The sequence below is a fragment of the Falco peregrinus genome, chromosome 4, assembly GCF_023634155.1.
Source record: "Falco peregrinus isolate bFalPer1 chromosome 4, bFalPer1.pri, whole genome shotgun sequence".
Classification (NCBI taxonomy): domain Eukaryota; kingdom Metazoa; phylum Chordata; class Aves; order Falconiformes; family Falconidae; genus Falco; species Falco peregrinus.
Window position 1 is genome coordinate 8,375,887 of NC_073724.1, and position 26,149 is coordinate 8,402,035.

At 47.0% G+C, this 26,149-nt stretch overlaps 1 protein-coding gene across 4 annotated transcripts in view; it reads left to right on the top strand.

Moving 5' to 3' along the window:
• Nucleotides 1-20,058, top strand: part of PTGFRN (prostaglandin F2 receptor inhibitor) — a 72,610-nt gene extending 52,552 nt beyond the window's left edge. For all 4 annotated transcript variants that reach the window (XM_055802513.1, XM_055802511.1, XM_055802512.1 and 1 more), the window contains 3 exons: nucleotides 8,032-8,139; nucleotides 14,858-15,163; nucleotides 16,428-20,058. In XM_055802513.1, the coding sequence (XP_055658488.1) occupies nucleotides 8,032-8,139; nucleotides 14,858-15,163; nucleotides 16,428-16,594 (581 nt within the window). In that variant the 3' untranslated portion in view covers nucleotides 16,595-20,058. The remainder of the gene's footprint in view (nucleotides 1-8,031; nucleotides 8,140-14,857; nucleotides 15,164-16,427) is intronic.
• Nucleotides 20,059-26,149: the final 6,091 nt, after the last annotated feature.

The following is a 26,149-nucleotide window of genomic DNA, read 5'->3' on the forward strand; positions in this document are numbered from 1 at the left end:
CAAAATGTCATCTAGGACCCAGGTAATTAGGATCTCTTCTGTTGTAAATCTAGATGTTAACTGGCTTTTGGTTATTGTCCCTCCTTTTCCCCTTCTTTTTCTTGCAGATTTAAGGTGTTTGGATTACTGAGCAGGGAAGGAAAGCAGGGAGAATGGGGTGACATCAGGTAAATAGGGCTCTAGATTTTTTTATTTTTCTCCAATATGTAAATCTGTAAGTAAATTAACTCAATAAATTTGAACTCCTCCTTTCCACCCTGCAACCTGTTCAGTGTGAATCTGGTTGAGCATAAAATAATAAACCAAACTTGGTGCAGCTTATAAACATTCTTTCCTTTCGTTTTACATACGTGGAAAAATTTGCAATACACTTTTTAGCTGAAAACTGTATTGCTATAAAATTTGGATCCTGGAGTTTCCTTCCTGGGTTGCATGGAATCGGCGGTTTGAGCAATGGGGTCTGCCATTAAAAGGGACGTCCAGCAGAAATTATACCAAATAGGTCCTGATCCTGGAGCCTGGTTTCTCTTCAAGCACTTCTAGATTTATGCTAGTAAATGTCTAACCTCGGTTTCTTTGCTTTCCGTTTAAAGTTATATAGTGTTTAGCAAGCATTCAGAGGTCAAGAAATGCCATGAAAACTCTTTTTATTCCTATCTTGACTGCAGATGCTTTTTAGTATAAAATTTTTATTACTTTAATAAAGAAGAAAACTTCTTCTAGGGGTTGTATATAAGCTTACATATGGCCTTACTCTATTGAGGAACAGATTTTTTGGCTTAGTTTAAATCAAAGGTCTCAGCAGAAGATGGCAATTTAGGGGAAGGGGAATGCTGGTTTGTTTTGTAAATCTGTGGTCTTCAGTTTCAGCTGAGGGCATGACACCTATCTTCAGACCTAAAGTTACAAAAATCCAGTTATTTTTCAGCTTTCAAACTTGCAAGCAACTTCCCTACACTTAACTGTGCTTTGTTCTCTATGAGCTTTACAGGATCATGCTTGATCTGTCAACCCTGCAATTGAAACTAAATTCTGGTTTGTTTATTCTCCTGAGTGACCAGTAGGTGCCAATAACAGTATTTCAAACTGTTAAATACAGGTGGCAAGGTGAGCAAAGCCCCATGATCTGTTATCTGTAGAGTTCTGTTTTTCTCGGTGTTAATGTAGCATGAACTCAAATCTCATTGAAGGGGAGTTCACATCACCTCCCCGACCCTGCCTGTGACACTGCAAGCACTTGAGTGTGGCGATGCTGAGACCCTGATGGTAGTCAACGTTGTCGGTGTCTACTGGGAGTTCCCTGTTACCACATTCCTGCATCTGTAAGTTTGGGGTTGAGGTTTGGGTTTGTTTTGGGGTTTTTTTTTTTGTTTGTTTTGTTTTGGAGGGTAAAAACTTAAGAAGAGCACTTGGGGTTTGTGTGCCAAGCTCTGCTTGGTGGAGTCTAGATCCAGGGCCTCTGGAATACTGTGGTATAATGATAATGCGGGGGGTGGAAAACCCAACAGTTCTTTGTGACCTCTGGGGAGGCCCTCTGGAGCCTTGAAAATGTGTCTGGAAGCATCCTTTGTCTGCTGTCATGCTGGTTTTTGCCCAGGTGCTGTTCTTGAGTCTTCAGTAAAGTGGATGTCCAGTTAGATAAGGTGATGGTTTTGCTTGTAACCCACTAATAAACACTGGTTTGCTGCTGCTTTTGTTTGAGATTGGCGTGCAGCTCATTCCTGCTTCTCCCATCCCGTTGCCAGAGAAGTTCAGCTGAAGCTAAATTGTTTAAGCTGGGGACACAAGTCAGGCAAGTTATAATCAGGTTAAAAGCAGTGGTCAGTAGTTTATTTTCTTAGAAAAAAACTGGACAAAACAAAGACCAGAACCCTTCTACAGAGAGGGGAGGCGTGCAGATGACTCTTAATTGAGGGATTAGAGAGGGAGGAGGGGTCCAAAATGTCAATGCTTACACCATCACATCCAACTGGGGAATAAGCCAGGCCAACCAGAGCAGTGATACATGTTCCTTAGCTGCCTCCCCAGATGAACAGCAGGCGGCCAGCCACCTCAAGGGTGCCTGCGACTGTGGTGGATCCTCTCACACCCCTCCTGGGAAACCTGCACGCTGGATTACTTGGCTGAAATGCCCGTACGCCCACACACGCAGCATGGGGAGCAAACAGGAAGAATTACAGATCTGCGTGCCGTTGCAGGGCCGTGATCTCTTTGCAGTTAGAGACACGGTGGGAGCTCGCACGACTGGAATGCTGTCATGGATGGCTGTGACTTCTTAGGAAAGACAGGCCAGCAAGGAGCAGTGGGGGAGCTGCTCTTTATGTGAGGGAGCAACTGGAACGTGTTGAGCTCTCCCCAGGGGTGGATGAAGAACAAGTCAAGAGCTTATGGGTAAAGATTAAGGGACAGGCCCACACGGGTGACACTGCTGTGGGTGTTTGTTACGGGCCACCTGATCAGGAAGAGGAGGTCAATGAGGTCTTCTACAGACAGCTGGGGGTAGCTTCACAGTCACAGACCCTGGTTCTCATGGGGGAGCTCAACCCCCCTGATGCCTGCTGGAAAGACAACACAGCTGGGTGCTCACAGTCCAGGAGGTTCCTGCAGAGCATTGAAGATAACTTTTTATGCAGGCAGTGGAGAAGCCAACAAGGTGAGGTGTGCTGCTGGACATTGTACTCACAAAGGACGACTGGCTGGGGATGTGAAGGTTGGGGGCAGCCTTGGCTGCAGTTACTGTGAGATGGTGGAGTTCAGCATTCTGTGTGGAGGAAGCAGGGCAGTCAGTAGGGTTACAGCCCTGGACTTCAGGAGAGCTAACTTTGCCTCTTTAAGGACCTGCTTGGAGGGTTCCCATGGGTGAGGGCTCTAGAAGGTACAGGGGTCCAAGAGAGCTGGCTAATGTTCAATCATCACTTCCTCCAAGCTCAAGAAAGGTACATCCCCATGAGTAAGAAATCAAGCAAAGGGGGAAGGAGGTCTGCATGGGTGAGCAAGGAGCTTCTGGAAAACCTCAAACAGAAGAAGAAAATTTATGGGATGTGGAAAAAGGGACAAGCCACTTGAGAGGAATATGGGGATATTGTCAGAACATACAGGCAGGCAATGAGGAAGGCTAAGGTCCATTTGGAATTAAATCTGGTGAGGGATTTAAAGGACAACAAGAAGGGTGGCTTTAAGTACATCAATAGGAAGAGGATGATCAGAGGAAATGTGGGCCCATTGCTGAATGAGGTGGGTACCTGGTGGTGAAGGACACAGAAAAGATGGAGTTCCTGAATGCCGCCTTTGCTTCACTCTTCACTGCCAAGGCCAACAGTCAGGAATCCCAGACCCTGGAGGCAAGACAGAAAGTCTGGAGAGAGGAAGGCTTTTCCCCAATTGAGAAGGATCACATTAGAGATCACTTAAGCAAACCTGACACCCACAAATCCATGGGCCATGATGGGATGCACTCCTGAGTGCTGAGGGAGCTGGCAGATGTTATTGCCAAGCCACTCTCCATCATGTTTTAAAGGTCGTGGAGGACAGGAGAGGTGTCCTGTCACTCCACTGTCACTCCAGTCTTCAAAAAGGGGCAAGAAGAAGAGGACCCAGGAAACTACAGGCCAGTCAGCCTCGCCTCCATCCCTGGAGAGATGATGGAACAGCTCATCCTGGAGGTCATCTCAAAGCATGTGGAGGAAAAGAAGGTGATCGGGAGTAGTCAACATGGGTTCACCAAGGGCAAACCCTGCCTGACCAACCCGATAGCCTTGTGTGATGGAGTGACTGGCTGGGTAGATGAGGGGGCGAGCGGTGGGTGCTGTCTGCCTTGGCCTCAGCAAGGCCCTTCACAGCGTCTCCCATGACATCCCCAGAGGCCAGCCCAGGCAGTGCGGGTGGGCTGAGGGGACAGTGAGGTGGGCTGAGAACGGGCTGAACGGCAGAGCTGAGGGGGCTGTGACCGGCGGCGCAGAGCCCAGCTGGAGGCCTGTAGCTCGCGGGGTTCCCCAGGGCCAGTGCTGGCTCCAGTCCTGTTCCACTTACTCACCAGCGACCTGGGTGGAGGGGCAGAGGGCACCCTCAGCACCTTTGCTGGTGGGACAGGCTGGGAGGAGCGGCCGATACCCCAGAGGCTGCGCTGCCATTCAGGGAGACCTGGGCAGGCCGGGGCGTCGGGCGGAGAGGAACCTCATGGAGTTCAGCCCAGGCCAGCGCAGGGTCCTGCCCCTGGGGAGGAGCAGCCCCAGGCACCAGCACGGGCTGGGGGTTGAGTGCGGTGTCTGGTTCTGGGCTCCCCAGGTCGAGAGAGACGGGGAGCTGCTGGAGAGGGGCCAGCAGGGCTACCGAGGTGATGAGGGGACTGGCCCGTCTCCCGTATGAGGAAAGGCTGGGGGAGCTGGGGCTGTTCAGCCTGGGGTAGAGAAGGCTGAGGGGGATCTTACCAATGGCCACAAACATCTCGGGGGCGAGTGTCAGGAGGCTGGGGCCAGGCTCTTTTCAGTGGTGCCCAGTGACAGGCCGAGGGGCAACGGGCACAGACTGCAGCCCAGGAAGCTCCATCTGAACATGAGGAAGAACATCTTTACCCTGAGGGTGACAGACCCTGGCACAGGCTGCCCAGGGAGGCTGTGGGGTCTCCTTCTCTGGAGACATTCAGAACCCACCAGGACGTGACTCTGTGCAACCTGCTCCAGGTGCCCCTGCTTTGGCAGAAGGTGGGAGTGGATGATCTCCAGAGGTCCCTTCAACCCTGACCATGCTGTAATTAGAGCCATGTCATCAGCTTCTGTGCATCTTTCCCAGGCTGTGTGGTGACTATGACTGACTCAAGTGTACCTTATGGTGGAGTGTTGGGGATGAAATAGTTTCTGTAGTCCAGCCCCCTGCCTTTTCGCGTTTTGTAGTGCGGCGAAAAAAACCCCACATATGAAGATGCTTTATTCTGCCCTTTCATGCATCAGGGCAGCCCAAAGCCCAGGGCATGGAGCACATGGGCAGAAGGCCTGAGATATTCCCAAAGAAGAAAGATGCTTCTCCTAGGAAGTTGTAACCATGCAGTTTTCAAGACTGAACTAGGAAGCTTTCACTGTAATGAAGCCTGCTTAGGTTTTAAAAAAATATAATTAAATAGTTTTCCCTCTTCATCTGGAGAAGGGAGAGCACAACCCCTGCCACATCTCTTGACTCTCTCTTGAAATCCAGTTCCTCTAACACAGGATAGTGATTCCTGCAGATTACCATCTGTACCTCCAGGGAGGAGATGTACCCTGCTAGGGAAATAACCGAAGGGAAATAACTGTTTGTGGCTTACCAGGGGGAAGTATGATCATGAAATGCCAGAGCAGCTGCTGCCTAGCAGCGTTCCTTCTGCCCAGGACGCTTTGACTCTTCGTGTGGGAGGCAGGGTAGAGATGCGCTTGGTGACCCAGAACTGAAGGGTACGGAGGGAGGGCTGCGTTACCGTGATGCACGGCCCTTCCCTGGCTGAGTGACCAAACAAGCCTACCGTTTTACCCTCGTGACATCCAATGGCCAGGAGTGCTCAGGCTCTGCTCTGCATTAGTGATTTGCTGGCGTGCCAGGGTTTGAAGCCAGTGCCTGCTGAATGCGGTAGATGCCTGGATTTCAACCTAGAAATAAGGCCTGAAAAGCCCTGTCTGTGTGTACCCTCTGTCTTTCCTTGTTTGCCCTGCCAGGACAGGGGTAAGGCAGCCCATCCTTAGCCTGACAAAGTGGGGATCATGCAGTTCATCTCCCTTGCTAAATCCCTGACAGCTTCTAGGCAGGACAGAGAGCCTGTTTGCTGGAGTAGAACATGTCCCCTATTCCCGATATGATGTCACCTCGCTCACTGCTGGGACTTAGGATAGACCCCAAGCTACAGACAGTGCCAGGATTATTATGGTGCCGGTTTGCCTTTGATCAGTGTGGCCGAGGGTATGTGCTGGGAATGCAGGGATGTTCCTAGCAGATTTTGACAGTCTCTTTGTTTCTGTTGCTGTGACAGTTCACACGCAGCTTGAGATTTTTCTGGTTACAATTGGCTGGGGTGCCCTGGTCCATGCTGCCTTTAGTCCTCTAGGACCTTGAACTTCTGCCTGCACTGCTCCAAAGAAAATGATAGAAAATGTCTTGGTTTATTTGAAGATGAATAAGCAAATAGGCTGCAAGGGGTATACGGTTGGGGGGTGTGTGTGAATGTCGGGAAACAAATTGTATTCACATAGAGAGTTTGTATAGAGGCTGAGGAAGCAATCAAATTAATCTCTCTCCATTTCCCCAGAAAAGGATCCCACCATGCTGAGCTTAAGTTAGGGCTGCAGCCTGCTCGTGAGGTCACTACCTGAACAGCTGACCTTCAAAGCGTTCTGGGTCTCTTATTTCCTTAAATATGTTCTAGCAAAAGCATGTAGGAGCCTCAGCTCGTATTCCATGTGTAACCCCCATTGCATCTTCACCACCCTTTCACTCTTGCTTGTTAGGAGGATATCTACTGTCAAAATGTATACAAACCTCTGAGATTATATGTCTATGTACTGCTCTTGTGTACAAAGTACAACTGCTTCTGGGGCAGAGGGCTGTTAGGAATTTATGGTATAACAAAAAGCAGTACATTGTGCCCAGTGGGAATTCTAAGGGGAATTTTGGAAGCCACAGAAGTAATTATTGTGTTGTAATTGGAATTCATTTCTTAGTGTGCTGTGTAATCTCTGCTGACCAAAACAAGCCAGGCCCTTGTAGTCTAGAATAGTTTCACCAAAAATGACCGCTGTAGCTTCACGGCACATCCAAGTTTCTTTCCAGAACCTCAGTTTGGAAGTGATGTGATAAGTTTGCCCGGTGTGGTGAGTTATCAGTATAGCTTCCCACAGAAACCTCTTGGGAAGGTAAGAGACAAGTGGGTTGTCTTGAATGATTTCCTTAAATGTTCTCCACCAAAAACATTGTTTGCTTCTGATCTTCAGTGGATTTAAAATTTATGGTTCCTCTACTAAAACAGTAGCATGTAAGAAAGGAGCAGGGCAAATATTCCAACAGTTTTTCATTCCTCCCAAACCATCTTCCCATGCTTCTTGTTGTTGCTGCTGCTGTCCCAGAGGTTGCAGAGCCAGGTAATGATAGTAGCTAATGGGGTCCAGGGTGGGTAAGAAGGGTTAGTTCGCAATCTGAGTCCCAAGTTTCTCCTTCAGTTCTTTGGCCCCTTCCCCCAGAGCCATCCCAGAGGCCACCATTAGCCTCAGCTTTCCTCCTACTCATCTCCTTTGCCTTGTTTAGTAGAGAAATCACTTAAAGGTATTTTGGTACGTTCTTCAGTTTCTGCCCTGTGAAACAGAGAGTACTAGCCATGTTGGTATATCCGAGATGTGGTTTTGCTACTTCTGTGTGGGAGATTTAGTTGTCAAAATTTGGAGTTTTATTTTTTCACTTAGGTGCCTTGGAAGTCAAACAGCATGTGTTGTCACGGTGCCTGAGCATTTCATAACAGCCTAATGGTTTTTGTTAATACCATCGCCACTTTGCAACTGAAGGAGTTACTGTACCTTTTGTGACAGAAGAAGCTATCTGTGGCAGAGCTGGAAGGAAAACCCACAGAAAAGTGTTATCAGATGCACTTTTCCTGTTGTCTGTAGTTTAGTTCTGTAGCAGAACCATCTGTGTTGTTAAAACATTGGTTTGCTCTAACTTGAATTTCTATTGACGGCCTCAGCCAAAAAGATCCATGTGGGATTAGCCAGAAGACCTGAACTCTCATGCTTTTAGAGGAGTCACCAGTGGAAGACTGGCTCCTTTCATGCAGGACAGTAGAAGGCTTGGGCAGCAGCATCTGGGTTGAGTGACAGATCTGGCAGTTTGAGTGCTTTATCCTAGTGCAGGAATTAAAGGCTAAAAATCGATAACTATTTTATAAAAGCTTCTATGAATGCTTATCCCTACTTCAGAGCTCTGTCTGCACAAACTAGCAGAGAATATTTCAGAAACACGCAAGAAAGGTTTTGGACACTGAAGAAAAGCCTGTCATGAATAACTGTGGTTACTCTTTTCTAGGTCCCGTGTTTAATGTGTCAGTGCATTCTGACAACCCGACGATTTACCAGGGTGAACTGGCAGATTTGCTGTGTATCATCACAACGGAAGGAATGACACTTGAGCCAGGTATTTTGGCAGAATTGTTTTATTTGTAACTCATTTGCCTTCACCAGGCAGAGTAATGCCAGCAGTTTCGACCTTATGTCCTTTGAGTGAGGCTGGAGAATTGCGAACCAGCATTGAAAAATCCTATAGAACTAGATAAATACAGGAGAGCATGTTTACTTTACACAGCCCAATTTAAACCAAGGGGGGGTTTGTTTCACATTCTGAGGGGAGGGCGAAAAAGTGTTCTTACTGCTAAGCCCCCCTGAGCTGGCTGCACCAACTGACCCCACTGCTGACAATCTCAGCTTGCAACCACTAGATGGGCCATGAAAACTATTCCTCTTTTCCTTCTTTGGAAAGGAGGACCACTGGCAAAACCTGTTAGGAGAAAATGGCCATCTGTAAACAAATCTTAAAGTCACCTGGCTGGTCAGCTTCACAGTTCAGAGTGAATTTAAGGCTTAATGTAAATCTAAAAATCACAATAACTGAAATGACAAAAATGAATGTTTATTGCTGATGCCTTCAGAGGTAAGCCTCCTTTTTTGTGTGGAAGAAGAAACACAGTAAGTAATTGTTGTGAAAAGGCTGGCAGATACATCAAAGGTAAATTTTTATAAAGAGCTGAAAAGTTCAAGAGAATTGCTCAAAATCTAGCTGCTTTGCCAAGCATTGCCTGAGCTGCTCTTCATCAAAATATGGTGATAATAATTCTGGTTATTATACCCAAAATTTGGGTTTGGAGTGAGTTTAGGTTTTAAAAAAGTAATTTTTATATATATATATATATATATAATATAAAAACATATTTAAGATTAACCTGCAGGTATGGAAATATAAATATATAAATGTATATACCTAAATATAAAGATGTCATGATTCATGTGAAACTTTGAAATCTACATGTAAGCCGCTATGAAAGAGGTGCTGTGCAGTAAATATTACTTATAATGCAATAGCTGATGAGGTGAAGTATCAAGCTTAGTAAAGGCCCATCACTTTGAAATTCCAAGATGTCTGTGTAGCAGGGAAGCAATTTGCTAGATTACAGTTGTGTGCTGCCTGTGAAAAAATGATAGAAGTCTGTAGATTTTATTATTGAAATGCTTGGAAGGGAGGAAAAAGCTGAGTAAACTTTATTACTGTCAAAAGATTTATAGCCTGGGGTATTGGACACAGTAAGTAGTGACCTATGCCTGTACACATACCTCAGTCTGTCCTGCGGTTTCTGCTCAGCTGGAAGTCTCTTCTAAGTTGAGGTGTGCCCAGGCTCTTACAGGTACTGTTGCAAGGCAGTGCCCGCAGCAGCTGCCTGCCTTTGCAAAGCAGTAATTGCTGGCAGGGAGCAGCTGCTGCTTCTGCTGCGGTTCGACAGCTAAAATAAGCTTGGGGTTGCCTTGTGAAAGAGGTCTCAGCATCCCTGACTCACTTAAAACTTGAAAAGAGGCCACTTAGTAACCATGGGGCTCTCCTGTCAGTGCTCGGCTGCAGTTGAGTTTGTGATGGCTCTTTGTGTGTTAGGTAGCTTGAGACTAGGATAAGCACTGACAAGATAAGGATAGTCAAAGGGAGAGAAGTAGAAAGGTGTCGTCTTTGAGGAGCTGCTCATCAGCACAATTAAGTTTTAACTGGGAAACTTCATAGGGATTCTTGGATGTCTGTTGAATTGATAGATGGCACCTGGAGCTGGAAATGATGCTGTTTCCAGTTGTCATGAGCAGCCAGTGCAGAGTTTTAAACATCAGCACTGTAACCTGTTCCATAGCTGGATAATGTCATTTTGAACATGGCAGATCTCTGCCTCTGTGGGCTTTGGTTTGGTGTGGTTTTCTTTTTGTTTTGAGTTTGGGGGGGTTTTTTGCATCTGTAATGGGGCAGATGAGGCACAGACAACACCTAGAATGGAGTAAAGTGTGACATTGTGGCAGGTTTTGAGGGAAACTTTCAGTCTGTGCTCTGAGCCTCCAGTTGTTGAATGAGAAGGATTTGGGGGCTAACCAGCCATGCTGTGTGGAGAAACCCCAGCTGGACCTTCCCTATGGGCCTGAGAAGCTGGCCCCTCCAGTCCTTGCTGGTCCTCTGGGTGAGAGGGGCAGAAGAGCTGCCAGGAACAGCTGGAATCTGTGCAACAGCTGTAGGATGTGCAGCCTTCCCTTGTCAGGCTGCCACCTTGGCCTTGAGAGATGGAGGGGACTAGAGCAGTGGGGTAGCGGAGCAGGTCAGGTGAAGAAGGGCCGTAAGGGCTCATATGGTAACAGACAGATGTAACACCTCAGTAGTGACAGTATTCCCCTGCATCCTGTCTCTGGCATGTCTCTATGCTCGGTCAGTATCACAATTTAATTCACAACTGGAATGAAGAACTTGCTTTTTAAATTAGTGCTGAACATTAGACAGACTGTGAAAATGACGGGGCTGTCTCATCCCAGTGGAGAAATGAGGCATGTTGTTAGAGAAAGCCTATAGCAGGGAATCAGATAAACAGTGCAAAAGTTGCCAGCATCTCCTAGAAGAAAACAGATGACAGCAGTACAGACATGGTCTTTCCATTTGGGAATGCAATGAGAAAAGGAGAGCAGAGCAATTCCATTTGACTCTCTCCTGAGGGGCATGTTGGCTTTCAAAGGCCATCTAATCTTCTGGTGTCAGACCTGCTGCAGGGCTGTGTTTTGGGCCATGGTGAGCAAAGAAGGATCAGGGAATTTCATAGGATATCTTGTTAAATGCTCATCCAAAACACTTCGGACACACTCAGTGTGCCAGCCAGCTCTGCTCCTGTACATAAAAGCACTCATCTTTGCAAGCACACGTGTGGGTTAGTATGTATGATTCCTGTATTAAGTTGAGATGACAGGTGCCACCTCTTCTCCCTTTTTGTATGCGCAATCAGAAAAATAAAGTACTTTCAAGGAGCTGAGGAAAAGTTAAATGACCGATGATCTTTGTCGGTGCCCCTTGTTATAGTTAGATCGATCCATTTGTTTCTAGAAGTGTTACTTACTGGTTGGACCCTTGTCTGGTAGAGGCAATTCACAGTACTCTGTGTGTACCCACCCTGTGGGAAATTTGCAAAAGGGTGGAAAAGGTTTTGGCGTGACTGCTGCGTGCTTTAATTTCCTCTGCTTCTTTGAGACCCTGCTGAAATTGAGTGGTGTGTATTACTAAGCTCAGTACATGGCAGTGCTGTTCCATCTAAAGAACCGCTCCTTTGGCTTGGCAGCTGTGGTTGGTGTTTTGAATTGATGTGAGGGGAGTATGTGTGTGTCAGGGGGGAATAGTAGTTCTTCTGTGCCCTGAAGATATAAAAGCTGCTTCTGATATTTCTGTTGAATACACATTTTCACAAACGATCTCTCCAGACTTCCCAGATCACCCCTTCTTGGGCTGTGTGCTTAGGGATTTAAAAGTATTACTTACTGTGCCTGAAAGGAGATGGGTTTTTATCTGCTCCAGACAGACCCAGTGGGCACTCTGGAGAATTTAACAAAACCAGCTTGTTTACCTCTTGTATGGCTTGAAGTGGTTTGCTCAGCTCTCTAGGAAGCCCTATTCAACCTCATTTAAATGTAGTAAACAAAAAGGGTCTCAAAATTGTGATTCAGCACTGTAACAAGATGCTGAGAGAGCTCCATTCTAAGCAGTGGAAGTGTACGGTTCCTGAGAGCTGGTCTAGAAATAGGATTCCCTGTTTTGAGGAGTGATTGGCCAGGGAAGCAGCTAAGACCCAGACAGCTTAGTCCTGTGTGTCAAATTGAAATGTGCGTAGAGATGTGCTTTACATGTTGATGATCCTCGCCAAGGAGGGGAGGAAGCACAGCACCACTATTACGCTGCTCACAGAGCTCTGAAGCATCCAGCTCCCAGTGCTTTGTGTTCCTTTATGAAAGCTGAGTTGCATGACCTGGGGTCACTGAGGTCCTTGATGGCCTTCTGAGCTTGGCGCTGGGATGTTATGCTTTCCTCTAACATGGGGCACCTTTTCCAGGTGTCCCACACTACTTACAACATTGTGGAGCACAGAAGGAACCAGTGAAAGAAGCCTTTCAGAAGTAGTGTTAAGTGTGAGTGAGGTTCTTGTGGTTGGGTTTGGTCTTTGTAGATTGAGGACAAAAATTGGAAGAGTGACTTGTCAACATTGATGCAAGGTGTGTGGGGAATGGAACGGATACTTTTGGGAAGCCCAGTTTGTGACCTGTTCTGTGGCAGTGAAACTGCATATATATATTAGCACTTGGGAGCTGCTAGGCTTGTTCATCACTGACCTTTAGAAAGCACCTGATTTATGTCCTGCTTTTGCTAAATTTTCCTGTGTTTTTATTGCATGAAAACTAGAGATGTATAGAATGAATCAGGTGACTTTGCTATGTTAAGCTGTTTCAAGGAGGATAGTGACAAAGAGTACTCGGAGCCAAATCCTCCCTCTGACTGTCTGTAGTGAGTCACTAATTGCACACTGTGTATACTGACTAATAAAATATGTTGGCATAATACTGTTGTCCCATGTTGTAATTACAGAAGATAGATTCAGCTATTTCAAAATGACAACAAGTGCCTGCACTCATCTTTGTACGTGGAGGGAAGGGAACCTCAAATTAACCGAGACTGAAAAGAAGGAATTCTTCAAAGGTAGCAAGTTGCCTGGGAATCTGAAGGCTAGAGGGGTTTTTTTTTTGATATCTAAATTTATTGTTTAAACCTTTTTTAGCAAGTGCAAGTGGTGTTTTCAGCATAGTTGGACTTGGCCTGGAAGGTGTCCATATGCTCCCTATGGTACCTGGAAACACAAGAGCTAATGGCAGTCTTGATGATCTTTGGAAGGAATTGGTTGTTCCCCACGTGCCTGCCTGTGGACCGGTGCTGTTACCGTATTTGGCATAAACAGGCAGCAGAGATGAAGATTAGTTTATAGAAAGGGAGCTCTCTCCAGTAGAGGCCCTGCTTCCCACAGACAGCTGGATGAGTACACAAAGCAGAGGGCTGTTTGGTCCCGATAACCGAACATGTGCTTATGGTAATTTTTATTAACTTTAATTTCAAAGGAAACCGTCTGGGTGCTCTGCCAAGTAACTAATAGTAGTATTTGTAGTATGATAGGCAGAAGTGGTTGTTTTGAGGGCTGCTGGTCCGTATGACCTACGCTGGACCCCTGTGTAGGACTGGGAGACCTACTCCTGCTGTAGGGCTGCAAAACAGTCTGGGTGCTCTCCTGAGGTTCTGTGCTGTCACCTGGAGCACCTGGCCATGGCAGGCAGGGCAGGACACTGGCTGGTGTCCCAAAACATTTCGGTCAGCCAGCATCTCCGGTAGTAACATGTGCTTTCTTTTTGATCTGTTTTTGAAGACGTGTGTAAAACCAGTGCACCTTAAGAGGAAGTTAATTAGATCCCAAACAGTGGGGGTTTTGTTGTCTGCAGTAAGGAGGAATGTTCTACCTGGCCAGCTGATGCTGTCCTTCAAGTAGCAGAGCTGAGGATGTCCCTTTACTTCAGTACAGCAGCAGGTTTAGGGCTTCAAATGTGAAAATTTAGAGAAGAGCAAACACAATTAGATGAAAGACTGGTTTTAAATGTCAGGTTGCCAGTACTGTATTTTTCAGACATCTGAATGCTAGCAAACGGAGGTTTGATACATCACCAAGATCACTGCGACCGCCTTAGGTGTGACCAGGTTAAGCCCTATGCACACATTCTGCCAAGTACCTGAAGCTCAGGACAGAAATAGTAAACTCTGTTTCCAGTTTAGGCCCATCAGTTTGCTGACGTGCCAGGAGGGAAGAGCTGTTGATGAAACAAGTGAGCAGGCTTTCCTTTCTGTGCTCTGGGTCACGCCAGGTTTCAGACTCTATGACAGGTGTTGCTGGGCTCGTGTTAGCAAAGAATAGCAGTGATTTTAAAAGCAGATACTCAGCTACATCAGCCTAATAGTTGGCTGGGATCTGCTAATGGGATCAATAGGATCTTGCATGAACGTGGAAAAAGCTAGACGTGCTGATGAACTCTGACTGCCTGTCAGCTATGTTAAATGTGGAAGGTGTTGCAAATGCATTTTATAGACTATCTCCTTGGGTGGTAAAACTTGTACAAGGCATAATGCCTGATGATGTGTGACAGTAACCCACAACTCTGGAAAAAAAAATGTATTCAAGCCTAGTGGTCAGGCTTTGCTCCAGAATGCTTTGTGCTTTTGTAGAAATTTTGTTGTGTGCTCTGTGTTAGAAACACTGTATTCATTTAGGCAGACTAAATGTAACGAAGGGGCCTTCAGGAAAGAGCCTTCTGTCTTTGTGGTTGCGTAGACCCTGCACGAAGATAGCAATTGCAAATCCCTCTGCGAGCAAATACCTAGTACTTCCACTCCCTTTTCACTGTGGGTTCAGCATAGTTGTAGAACTTCTTATGACACTAGGTCTGTTTGGTGAAAACTTAGACCAGAGATTAAACACAAATTTTAGGATAGCAGGTGGGAAAGCAAGAAGTCTCCTCTTTGTTGTCCCTGTGGTAAGTCACCCTACCCGTGCAGCTACATTCTTGCTGCCAGTGCATTTCATTGCAGTTCACTACTTGAATCTTCCTAGAAAGGACACGTTTAGGGCACTGTCTTTTTTCTTTTTCTTCTTTTCTTCCGCTGTCAGGCCAGTGTTGGCTATGCTGCTGATTAATCCTTCTGCCAAGAAGCAGCACTGTGAATACTTTTCAGAGCCCACCAATATGTCTAAATTCTTTGTCCACAAATGCAGATGATATGTCCTTTGATGTCTCCTGGTTCGCTGTGCGATCCTTTGCACTGGACAGAGAGCCCATCTTGCTGGCCTCACTGGACCGAAGAGGGATTGTGTCACAGAGCAGGAGAAATGGCAGCAGTGATCTCAGCCTGGAAAGAATCAGCCCGCTGGAATTCCGGCTCCGTGTGCATGGCTGTGAGGACCATGACTTTGGGAACCACTACTGCATAGTGACCCCGTGGGTGCGATCTGCCACCGGTGTATGGCAGCGGGAGCCTGACATCAAAGCCAAACCCATCTTTCTATCTGTGAAAATGGATGGTAAGAGATTGCAACATGTGTTACACTATTTATTTATTTTTTTTAAACACCTTGTTATATCTTTCTGTGACAGATATTCCCATAACTATTTTTAAAGGTGCCTGTGAGAATCTCATTAGGTGGTGGTGTTTATCCTTTTCTATTGTTCACAGCTTCTGATTCCAGATTCTGTAGACTAGGTAGACCTGAACAGATTGCAGTCATAATACTGGAGTATGTTCTTTCCTGACCATCTCTTCGTGATGTTTTGCATAGCTGGAGCATCTTTCAATCAAGGCATAGTGTTGTCTCCAAGTATTAACCCTTCTGCTGCCTGCAGGAGGAAGCCTTGGTTTGCAGATAGGGCGTGCCGTAGTGTTGTGGTTAGCATCAAAGCTGAGAACAGAAAGTGAGAGCTCTGACTCCTTCCCCTCTCTCCTAACGAGACATGCTGCTTCACACTTAATGCCTTGTCTGCTTTACAACCTGAGTGGCAGGTGTTGCTATACCTCATGAGAAGCAAGTTGCACACTAGGTGCTGCATTCAGCATGTAGCTAAGGAGGAAGATTAATGCAGGAGAGGTTTTGAACTAGTTGCTTGCTTGTCAGCGTTTCCAGGAAAGGTCATATTAGAAAGTCCCATGAACTTTAAAGGAATCAGAAGGGTTTGTTCTCCCTACTGTGCAGATAACCATTGTAACTGTACTTTTCAAACTCCTTATAGCTCTTGACCCTGCCTTGTAACGGAACAGTAGTGCAAATCAGATTTCTTGTTTAGGTACCAACTTCGGAGGTTGATTAGACAGGGTTGCTGAGTGGTAGTGAATGTATTGTATGAGTAGTTCTAATCAAGCAAAACTTAAAGTAGTCCACTCCTTGCCTTTTGGAAACATATTACGAAGTGTGCAGCCATAGTCCGCCTCTGATGGGGAAACTCTGCAAGGCCTTTGTTTGGAGCAACAGGTAGGTAATGGGATACATCTTGGAACTAGCTCTGCTTTGGTATCTCACTCCAAGGCTCCTCTGGTGCTTCCAGCCTCCTTGAGGCTTTGAAACATTAGAGAAATAATTAGGGTGAGGAGGTAAGGGAGTCCAGTAAAAGACCAATTTTCCAAACTTCAAAAGACAGAAATCAAGAAGGAAAATTGGTTTAATTTCCTTCTGAAACAATTAATCTGCCCATGACTGAATAATGTGGGATTTTCTCCTTTTTTAGACAAGAACAAATGAATGGGACCTCTGAATTTCTCCGTAATTATCTAATGACTTTGCCTTCCTCTTTCAGTTCTGAATGCTTTCAAGTATCCCCTGTTGATTGGCATCGGTCTGGCCACTGTCATTGGACTCTTATCCTGCCTCATTGGCTACTGCAGCTCCCGTTGGTGCTGCAAGAAGGAAGTGCAGGAAACAAGACGAGAGCGTCGCCGGCTAATGTCGATGGAGATGGACTGAGCGTGGGAGCTGGACACACTTGCATTTCAGGAGAGACTCACAGGGCTCTCGGACTGTGCTGAGACACTCACTCACAGGCCCAGACAATACAGTGTGTTTCCTCTCTGATTTCAGCCTGGACCTCAAGCTTCTCCTTGTTACACCTCACGTCCTGAGAGCATTCAGGCCATATTTAGCGACTCAGAGTTCTCCTTTTCCAGCAGCACTTTCTGCATAGGGATCATGTCCTTCTAATGTGCAAATTGTTGAGCCTTCTTTCAGCAGGACCCTGTGACAAAAATGACTAAGGTTTTGTTTGTTTGTTTGGTGAGGTTTTTCCTCCCACCCTCTTGGTGTTGAAAAGATGTCCCTGTGTGAAAGCATGATGGGCAGGGTAATGAAGGGGGTGGTAGAAGCATTAGACTTCCATTGTACTAGCCGATCTAGTTTTCCCCTCTACCCCCATCACACCATCCTGTTCCCTTTCTCTGTCCACCTTGGTATCTCACAGACTTCTCTGTGTTGGGTTGAAGGTTGAAGAAAAGGTTCCTCTGCTGGTGTCTCTTGAGGCTGTTCCAGCAAATAATTGGTTTATGGTTGTCCGCATGCTTTGTCCTCCCTGGCTTTCAAAGGATTTGCAGTTAACCCCAAAACGTAACTTGCCTGAAGGTCTTTGAGACGCTTTTTTTTTCTTTTCAGTGCTCAAAGCTCTTAGCTGGGGTGAATAGGGGCTGACTTGGCAACCCTGAAGGGTCAGTCCTCAGATGAGCATTTGTTGGATGTCTGCTTATGGCCACCTTCCCTCCCACGCTTCCACCTTCTCTTCTTCCCACTAGAGCTCACATTGTGCCTGAGACCCTGTTCTGCTTGTGGCAGAGGAGCACGTGGTGTCCCCAGACAAGGCCCAGCCTTCTGCTGGCCTCAGCAGAGAGGTGGGAGACCTTGCCCCCCTGGTGATGGTGTGACTTATGGGTAGAAAAAAACAAAAATGAGATGGATCTTTGTCTGCAGTTTGCCAGCTGATCATGTTTAGAGAAGATTTGTAAACTATGTGTTACCAAATGCACAGACCAGACTGCAGTGCTGCTTCTGCCAGTCACTCAGTGGTAACCCTTGAACCTGTGAGCATAGTCTGAGATATCTGCAGCAGCTGAAGTGCAGCTCAGGGTAGGAATAGGAGCAAGCCCAAGAGGGCAGCAAGAATCCCTCAGGTTCCACTGGTCCTGGTCTCGTACATGGGCCTGCAGCAGGGCTTTCCCCGTGGGTTTGAGACCTATTCCTAGGTGCTATAGAATAGAAGTCCTGCTCTGGTCTTCCACGTACGCTGACCTGGCTCCTGAGCGGGGCAGCTCCTTTTTCAGGCAGTTCTGTCTTCCCAGCACAGCTGGTATTTTAAGCAATAAAAGTCAGAATAAAGATACTGTATATAAACAAACAAGGAAGTAGGGCTGTACCGCAGTCTGATGTCACAGCCAGGGTTTGGCTCACATCAGGAAGGGTGAGAAATGTGGACTTAAGGGTAGGTAGGGCTCAAACCTTTCCAGATATTTTTAAGATAAAAGATACTGAAGGAGAGCATCCATGGGAGGTAGTGGCTGTGGTGTGCAGCAGCCAGTCTAGACGTTAGTTATGTACTAGACAACCTGCTTTACTAATAATAGCTCATCCCATTGCATTTTCCAGAGGAGCTGCAGGTCTAGTATCTGCTATGAAGGCTTCATTTCACATTGGTGTTGTGGAACCTTGCACTCAATACTGTAGCTATTCCAAAACTGGGTTTTTTTGTGGTAAGTTTTCTCAGTCTGGGTGTTGTGTGTTATTGTTTTGGGTTTTTTTTCCCCCCTGTGTTGCATTGTGACCTTTGTTTTGAGGCTGGTATGAGGGTTTTTTTCTAGAAGACTGTTTCGCTTCCCACATGCAGTCACATACATATATATAGGTATTCAGAGGTGTCCAATGATTTTTTGAAAGCTGAATGTGAGACATCTTCAAAATGGACTTGATTTGCAGAGTTGGGGCTTGCAAGTTATTTGACTCCTTAAGACATTTCACGTGGGACACCTGAAACCTATAAACCCCTGAAAGACTTTGGCCTGAACATTCATAGCAACTTTTCTTTCTGGTCTGATGTTTTTCTTTCTGGAAGAGCTCTGAAAAGGCCTGTGTTGCAGGCAGACATAGCTGCCTCTGCTGAGGAACAGGGCAGAAGCAGTCTCCAGCTTCCACACTGAAAGCACAGAAATCTGTAGCGATGCTTTTCCCAGAGGAATGGAGTTGAGGAAATTATTCACTCAGATATTACTTTGACAGCAAGAATTTTTCTTCTTCTCCTGTCTGTCTGCTATAGTGAAATCTTGCTTTTTCCTTGGACATTATGGAATGCACTTCTGATGGCTGGGATGCTGGCTGTCCTTCCCACATTGATCTAGCAGCTTCCTTCCTGCATTAACATCTGCTTTCTTTACAGAAGGCCTGTGGCACTGGGGCGTCTTGGGAGGGGTGGTAGTAGTGGTGAAGTTTGAAGCACAGCATCAGTCACTTTCTGTCCTCGCAGGCTGACACCTCATTTATGTGCTCTTGGTTAAGTTTTAGGGGAAGAGGATGGTGACTGTAATGCAATAATTAGGGAATGAATGAGCAGGGAACCGCCAGCTCTTTGCAAACACACGGCATAGCACACTTTCTCCCTGCTGGAAAAAACTCAGGGTTATTTTGGTCAGGGCTCCCTGCACCTCTAGTGAAAGATCCCCATGTCCTTAGCTAATGCTGACCTTCTTTCATGGCCCGTAACAAACCATCTTTGTCATTCCAAGTGAAGCAAGTTCACCACTAGCTCATCCAGCTGCCAGCCCCTTGGAAGGCAACGCTGCATCCCCTTCCACCCTGTATTTGCTGTAGTTGGAAGGCTAGGAGCTGAGGGGCAATACTTACCTGCCAGATTTCCTTCTACTTGTGCCAATTTTGTATTATCCCCTTTTTTTAAAATAGAGTGGGAATCTTATCTCTAATGAAAAAAAAAAAAAAAAGAAGCTAGGTCACTTTTCATGTTTTTTATTATTATTATTTCCTGTGTGACCAGGGTTTGTGTGAGTGGAGGTGTGTGTGCATCTGGTTGTGTATTAAACTTGCAGAGTATCAGAAGAGTAAGCTGCCTGAGATGCAGTGCAAACATCCATATCCTCCCTGCTGCAACCTGTGGTATTGTCAAAGTATCCTAAGGGCTCACGTTGATCTTCCTCTGTTCGCATTGCCACATCTCCTGGTTATGCTGGTAAATTCCTCCAGGCACTTGGAATTTTGATCCAGGACAAGCTTGAACATCATATAGCAGAAGGGCAAGATATTTTCTTTCTTTTGTTTTAATTTCAAAGTTATAAAATAAAGTGTTTGGCACAATCCTGGAATGCAGGTACTGAATAGTTCTAACAATGCTGTGTAAAATGTTTCTTTTTATGTTTAAAATAAAGAGCGAGCCTTTTTGATTATGTCTGTGCTGTCTGGATGCGTGAGGTGTGTGGGCAGTTCTTTCCTTGCATGTTGCATGTATGCAGACCCCATCGTTGGGGCAAGGGTATGAAATGTCAACCTTACAGTCCTGTTTCCAGCACTGTTTACCCTGTAAAATAAGCACGAACTCTATTTTACATGAACTATTTGCCCACATTTGTGGGATGAATTGGGGAATGTAACTGTTTTCTGAGTCTGACCTGTTTCTACCCCACTGTAAATCAACCTTTTTGTTGGGGGAGTTTCTGATTACCTAGGGCTAGGAGTCACAGGAGTGTGTGTTTAATATCTGCTGTAAAACCTGGGCATTAGGTGTTGAATCTTCCTTGAACCCTTCCTGAGGTTTCTCATTTTCAAGGTACCAGGAAAAAATCAGTAATGTTGGAAGTAAACTTCCTGCTTACCTTACTGATGGCTGAATTTAAGATGTTTTCCCCCCGCACCCGTGTAAGGACACGGTGATAGTGCAGCGAGGAGGTGACCTGTTGTGGTTTAACCCCAACCAGCAGCAAGCCACCACCCAGCCGCTCGCTCGCTCCCCTCTGGTGGGATGGGGGAGAGAATTGGAAGGGTGAAAGTGAGAAAACTTTTGGGCTGAGATACACTTTAATAGGTAAAGCAACATCCCCACATGCCAGTGAACGAAACGAGGAATCCATTCACCAGTTCCCATGGGCAGGCAGGGGTCAACCCATCCCCAGGAGAGCAGCGCTCCAGCACGTGGTAAGGCAAACGCCATCACTCTGAACATCCCCCTCTCCTTCCTCCTTCCCTCAGGTTTATGTGCTGAGCATGATGCTGTGTGGGCTGGGATCCCCCTTGGGCCAGCTGGGGGCAGCTGTCCCGGCTGTGCCCCCTCCCAGCCCCTCGTGCCCCCCAGCCCGCTGGCTGCTGGGGTGGGGTGAGGGGCAGAGAAGCCCTTGGCTCTGTGCGAGCACCGCTCAGCAGCAACAAAAACAGCCCTGTGTTATCAACGCCCTTTCCAGCACAAACCCCAACCTGCCCCATACCAGCTATGAAGAAAATTACCTCTCTCCCAGCCAGAACCAGCACGCTTGCTTTCCAACAAGAAGTTGCTTCGGGCAGAGGTGGTTTTGGGAGGCCAAGACAGGCTTTGGCAAGGCAGGCTTTTGTTCACACTGGACAGCGTGCTCGGTCCGAGGTGGCTGCAGCGCAGGCCAGTTGACAGCAAAGCATGTACCTTTGGCTTCTTTCCAGACGGTGATGCTGCAGCTGACATGGAAAGATGTCCCCTGTAGAGGACGCTTACAGGAAGCTGGGAGGTGGCACCAAGCTGTAAGTTCTTAAGGCATGACAGAGACCATCCGCTGGGGTAGAAAAACATCATAAATGGTCTCTGATCCCTCAGCAGAGCCTCTGGCAGCTGTAGATGTTTAACGCATCCGTGAGTAAAGTGTGGCATGCTTGTGGGACAGCAGTTGTTGGCCTCTAGCTGTGCAGGTTATAGCTTACTGGTAAGTTTGGATTAGTTTTATGAAATCCTCTTGCCTCCCCCACCCTCCAGGGCGACCTGGATCTTAATAGTGTTCTTGTAAGCATGCTAGGATTTTATCATAAAAAAGAAAGCCGAAACTTGGAAGCCTGGAGATGAAGGGGGATACTTGCAAGTAACTGCCTGAGTGTTGCAGTGAATGACGGGAGTTACTGAGTCTCCAGCATCACCTTGTATCTGCTATGGGTTCAGCTCAGCTACCTGCCCATAGGGGTATCTAGCTGCCTACTGCCATAGAGGCAGCCTGAAAAGCGCTTTTGTGCCAGAGCCTGAGAGGTCAGCGGTTTACGTAGCATCAGGCTCAGGCAATGTGCTTGGCGGCACGTGTTCTACGAGAGCCTAGCTGTGCTGCGATGGCTCTGGCTGACGGCCCTCTCAGATCAGAGCCAGTCCTAAAACCTCCACAGGGCTGAAGCTGACTGGTGTTGAGTAGGATGCATGAAAAGACCTGCCTGCTCTTTATCATGTGAAGGTAAAGCCAGGTCATGCAAATCTTCCGAGGAAATGTATGGCATTTGCCTTTTCAGTGGGATCTTCTACATTTCTCATTGCAGGGGGCTGAGGTCTGCCCAGCAGGTATCGGGACAGATGGTGTTTCAAGGAAGAGCCTTTAGCAACTGATTGAAGCTGTGGGACACGCAAACTGAAGAAAAAGGCACCACTCATTCTTGTGCAAGGTAAATACACCTTAAATACAGCACGTAGCCTTCTATCAGTCAGCCCTTTGCCAGGCATCTCCTTCTGTTACTGTGGAAAACGGCATTAGGCTGTAGCCAGCAGATGATTGAGAGCTCCAGGGGAATGCCTGGGTTATTGAGGAAGCCAGGTTCAGCGGATTTCCAGGTCCCTCAGAAGAGCTGCCACAAAGACATGCTGTTCTCCTCTCCCTGGCAGCCGAGTTGCATTCCACAAAGTGCCAGAAGTGTAAGTGCATGTCTGCTTCCATCTCTGCCAAGGGGGTAGAAAGGCAAGACTTTCCAAAGCAGACTTTGTGAAAGCAAGTTAGTGTTATATCATGCTTTGTTCGTGTGGGATTTTATAAACTCCAGCATGTACAGGGCCTTAGACTAGCCCACAGGCTTAGTCTGAGTACACCTCTGCTGGCTTCAGAAGCGAACAGTGAAGCTGCAGATAGATGGACATGAAGTTCTGTTTCCTGTTGGCAGCTTAACCTGGCTTTCGTCCTCTGTCTGGTTCCTTGTTTCTATGATCCTGCCAATGGTTTGGCATATTCAACAGATGGTAAGGAGTCTCGAAGATGCTAAATTCCCAAAATTCTCCTAAAGGGTGGGACTGGAGGGAAAGGAGGATGCCTCCAGAGCTGCTCCAGCAGAGCTAGCAATATGAATGTACCAGTTACTGAGCATCCAAGAGCTCACAGAGGTGTCTGAGAGGACAGGACTGGTGTTGGCTTTGTGGCTTTTATTGCCTTTGTGCTGACTTTAGCTCGACAAAGGTGCTGGGCATGGTGTGCAATGGCTGGGATGCTGGGGCTACAGTAAACGGGGAAAATATTCATGCTGCTCAGCATCTGCCTGGATATATGAAAGCTGTATGTGGCTACAGCCAAGCGCAGGTTCTGAATGCAAGTGGAGGGCTATAACCTCCCCTTTGGTGTTCACGTACATCCTCCTCCTTTCTGTCCCCAGCCTTGTTTGTTCATTTCTCTACTGTTTCGTTCCCTCTGCCTCCCTTCTTTTGGTTCCTGTTCTTCCCTTCAGGACTCTCTCCTTGCCTTTGTCTCTCTGCACCTCTAAGGGACCGTGCTCTTCTGTGCTCATCTCCCTGGGACAGAGTGGGGCTCTGTTGTGGCGTATCCTTGAATCACCTGCTGCGAGCTCAAGCTGCAGAGCTCCAGCCCAGTGCCCACTGCAGATCATCTGCAAGGCTGGCACCACACAGGCGCACACAAGTGTTTTGTAGTCTCATTCCTCACAAGGTCTCCAGACAATATGCCAGGACACTTCAGTGTTTCTGGTGGGGAAGTGACTCCAAAGAGAGATTCACATTTCCTTGCCAAAGCAGAAGGGAGAGATTTTCTTTCTAAATAAGACGAGTTTGGACTTCTTTCTCCTGAGCGGCTGCTTGCTGTCATAACACAAATGCTGCTCAGTGTCTGAGTTCCAGACAGGCAACCACTGTGCTGAGCATTGTACCTCGTACGAAGCAAAGTCATTTCTCACAATAACAATGATGGGATTCATCTGTAACACCCAGGCTAGCCACCCTGGCTTTGAGATAAATTACATCCTTTAGGTATCTATCTGACCTACTTGACACATGCGTTTTAGAACAAGAACCAGAAGACACCCATTTCTCACCATTAGCTGTAAAGGAAAGTGCAGCTCACCTGAGACCTGAGAACTGGGCAAGACAAATGGATGAAAACACTGGCCAGGCCAGTGGGGGCTGTGAGAAACAAGGTACTGGCAACTCCCTCTAGTGATGGGCTAGGGAGGGAGGAAGGAAGCCGCAGCAGATAGCTGCAGGCATCATTCAGCCAAGAGACAGAACGATGGGTCCTCCAGATCTCTGTGACAACCATGCTCACATAACTTACGGTTTTGTGAAAACAGTTCCAGGATGGATTTTAATGTCTATTTTTTCACTTGTATAACATCTCTGCCTTTGCATAAGAATAGTCCTTGGATGACAGCTATGAGGATGGATCCAATCCACTCTAATTGTGATTTTTATCCATCACAGGCTCCTTCCTAGCCTTCAGCCATGCACCTTTTCTTGCCATGTGACTTCTGGAGTCAACCAAGTCTCATACTGAGGTCCCTGGTGTGTTATCCACAGTGTCCAGTCCCTCTGAAGGTGTTTTTCCTAGTAGCAGTACCAACAGTGAGAGACAGAGAGAGCTTCTTGAAGTATTTAGAGCAAAATCGTTGCCATAAGGTGAGTCTTCTGGCAATTAAAAGGATAATGTAGCTTCCTACTTTATCAGATGTTTGGCCGCCTTCCACAGGGGCAGACCTTACCAGCTGTTTTCTGTCACTGCCCACTCTCTCCCCCCCTGCCACTAAGTCACTGTGGGGTGACAAGCATAGCCTCTTCCTGTAGCTCAGAAATGTCCACCTCTGATCATTCAGGGAGAGCCCCTTCAGCTCTGAGTGCCCTGCCTGGTAAAAGTATACATTTTCTTTAGAAATAAGATGTTAAGGTCCTTTTGAAGCTGATGACTTTTCCTGCAGCCTTTCAGGTGTGTGCTCATGTGTCCTTGCCTGGTGTTGTTATCTTTGTCTTTCTCTCTTCCTTTTGTCTCCCACGGTCCCCTGCATTCATCCAGAAAGGTCTCTGGTAAGTCCCTATTCATTAAATTCCCCTTCCTCGACCTGACTGTATACAGTGTTAATAAGATGGCTCTCAGAACCCTTGGGCACAGCATTGCTGTGTTTAAAACCCTCCCTTACCTTGGGTCAGTGGTGGCAGCAGCATGTCACCTGAGTGTCACCTCTTCCCACCTTGACAGAGTCCCACATTTCAGTGCTGTGAGATGTTCTCCAGGTCCCTGGGAATAGCAGGGGAGGTGCTGCAGGCTCTCTTAGGTGGAAGGTATCTGCTGCTGTGTTGCAGTAATGGGCACGTACTTTATCAAGCCCTTCAGTGGCAATGCTGAGGGAGGGGCTGCTTTCACACTGGGGCTGACAATCTGAGCACAAAGAAGTGAGATCTAATGTGTACATTTGCAATTCTTCCTGACATCTCTGTTTAATCAGAGCTGTGTACCCTGCAGGCTTTCACTGCAGCTCCTGCCTTTTGTTTGAAGGAAAATTTTTTGGCTTAGCGTAAATATCACTTAGCCTTTCTGTGACTATAGCCAAGACGTCCTCCTTTAGTGCGAATGGGGAGTACCAGCAGCAGGAGCATCAACAGTGTCTACACAGCGTTCTGCTCTTGGGATGCTTCTGTGGCAATGAGGGCAACATGGGGTGGTGTTATCCAGAGTGCTCTACCCAAACCTGAAGGTGCGAGGGTAGCGTATAGCACCAGAGCATCTACAGCACAGCCAGGTACAGCTGACTGGTAGCTAAACACATCCAGACCACCAACCAGCACGTTAAAACTGTTTTGAGTCAAGGTCCCCAGGCTGCGTTTCTTTGGACATCTGCATATGTGTGCTTGGAGAGAAGCTTCGTATTCACGGGTGAAGGATGCTTTAGGAGCTTCAAGAGGAACAGAAGCTGGCAATTCTGGGATTTTAAAAAGGGCCGCTCTGGTTCTGCTGTTGGACCTTGTGAAACTGCTGCTTTTCCTGTGATCTCGGAGGGAGGGGGGAAAGAGGGAGTTGGTTCGGGTAGACGGGTGAAGGCTTCCATGCTAGGTGAGCTGTAAGTGTAGTTCTGCCACTGCTACCTTGCTTTATCACTTCAGGAGCGTAGCTGCATATCACTCCCGTGTTGTTTGTAGTGCTGGGCATGCCACACTCCCCTGGTGCAGACCAGTGTCCTGGCTGGTAAGCATGGGACTTTCTGTCTACACAGGTGGCTTTCCCTGGGTAGCCCTTGTGCTGCCCTGTGGGACCTGCAGCCTCTTCCTCTTCAGCTCCAGCC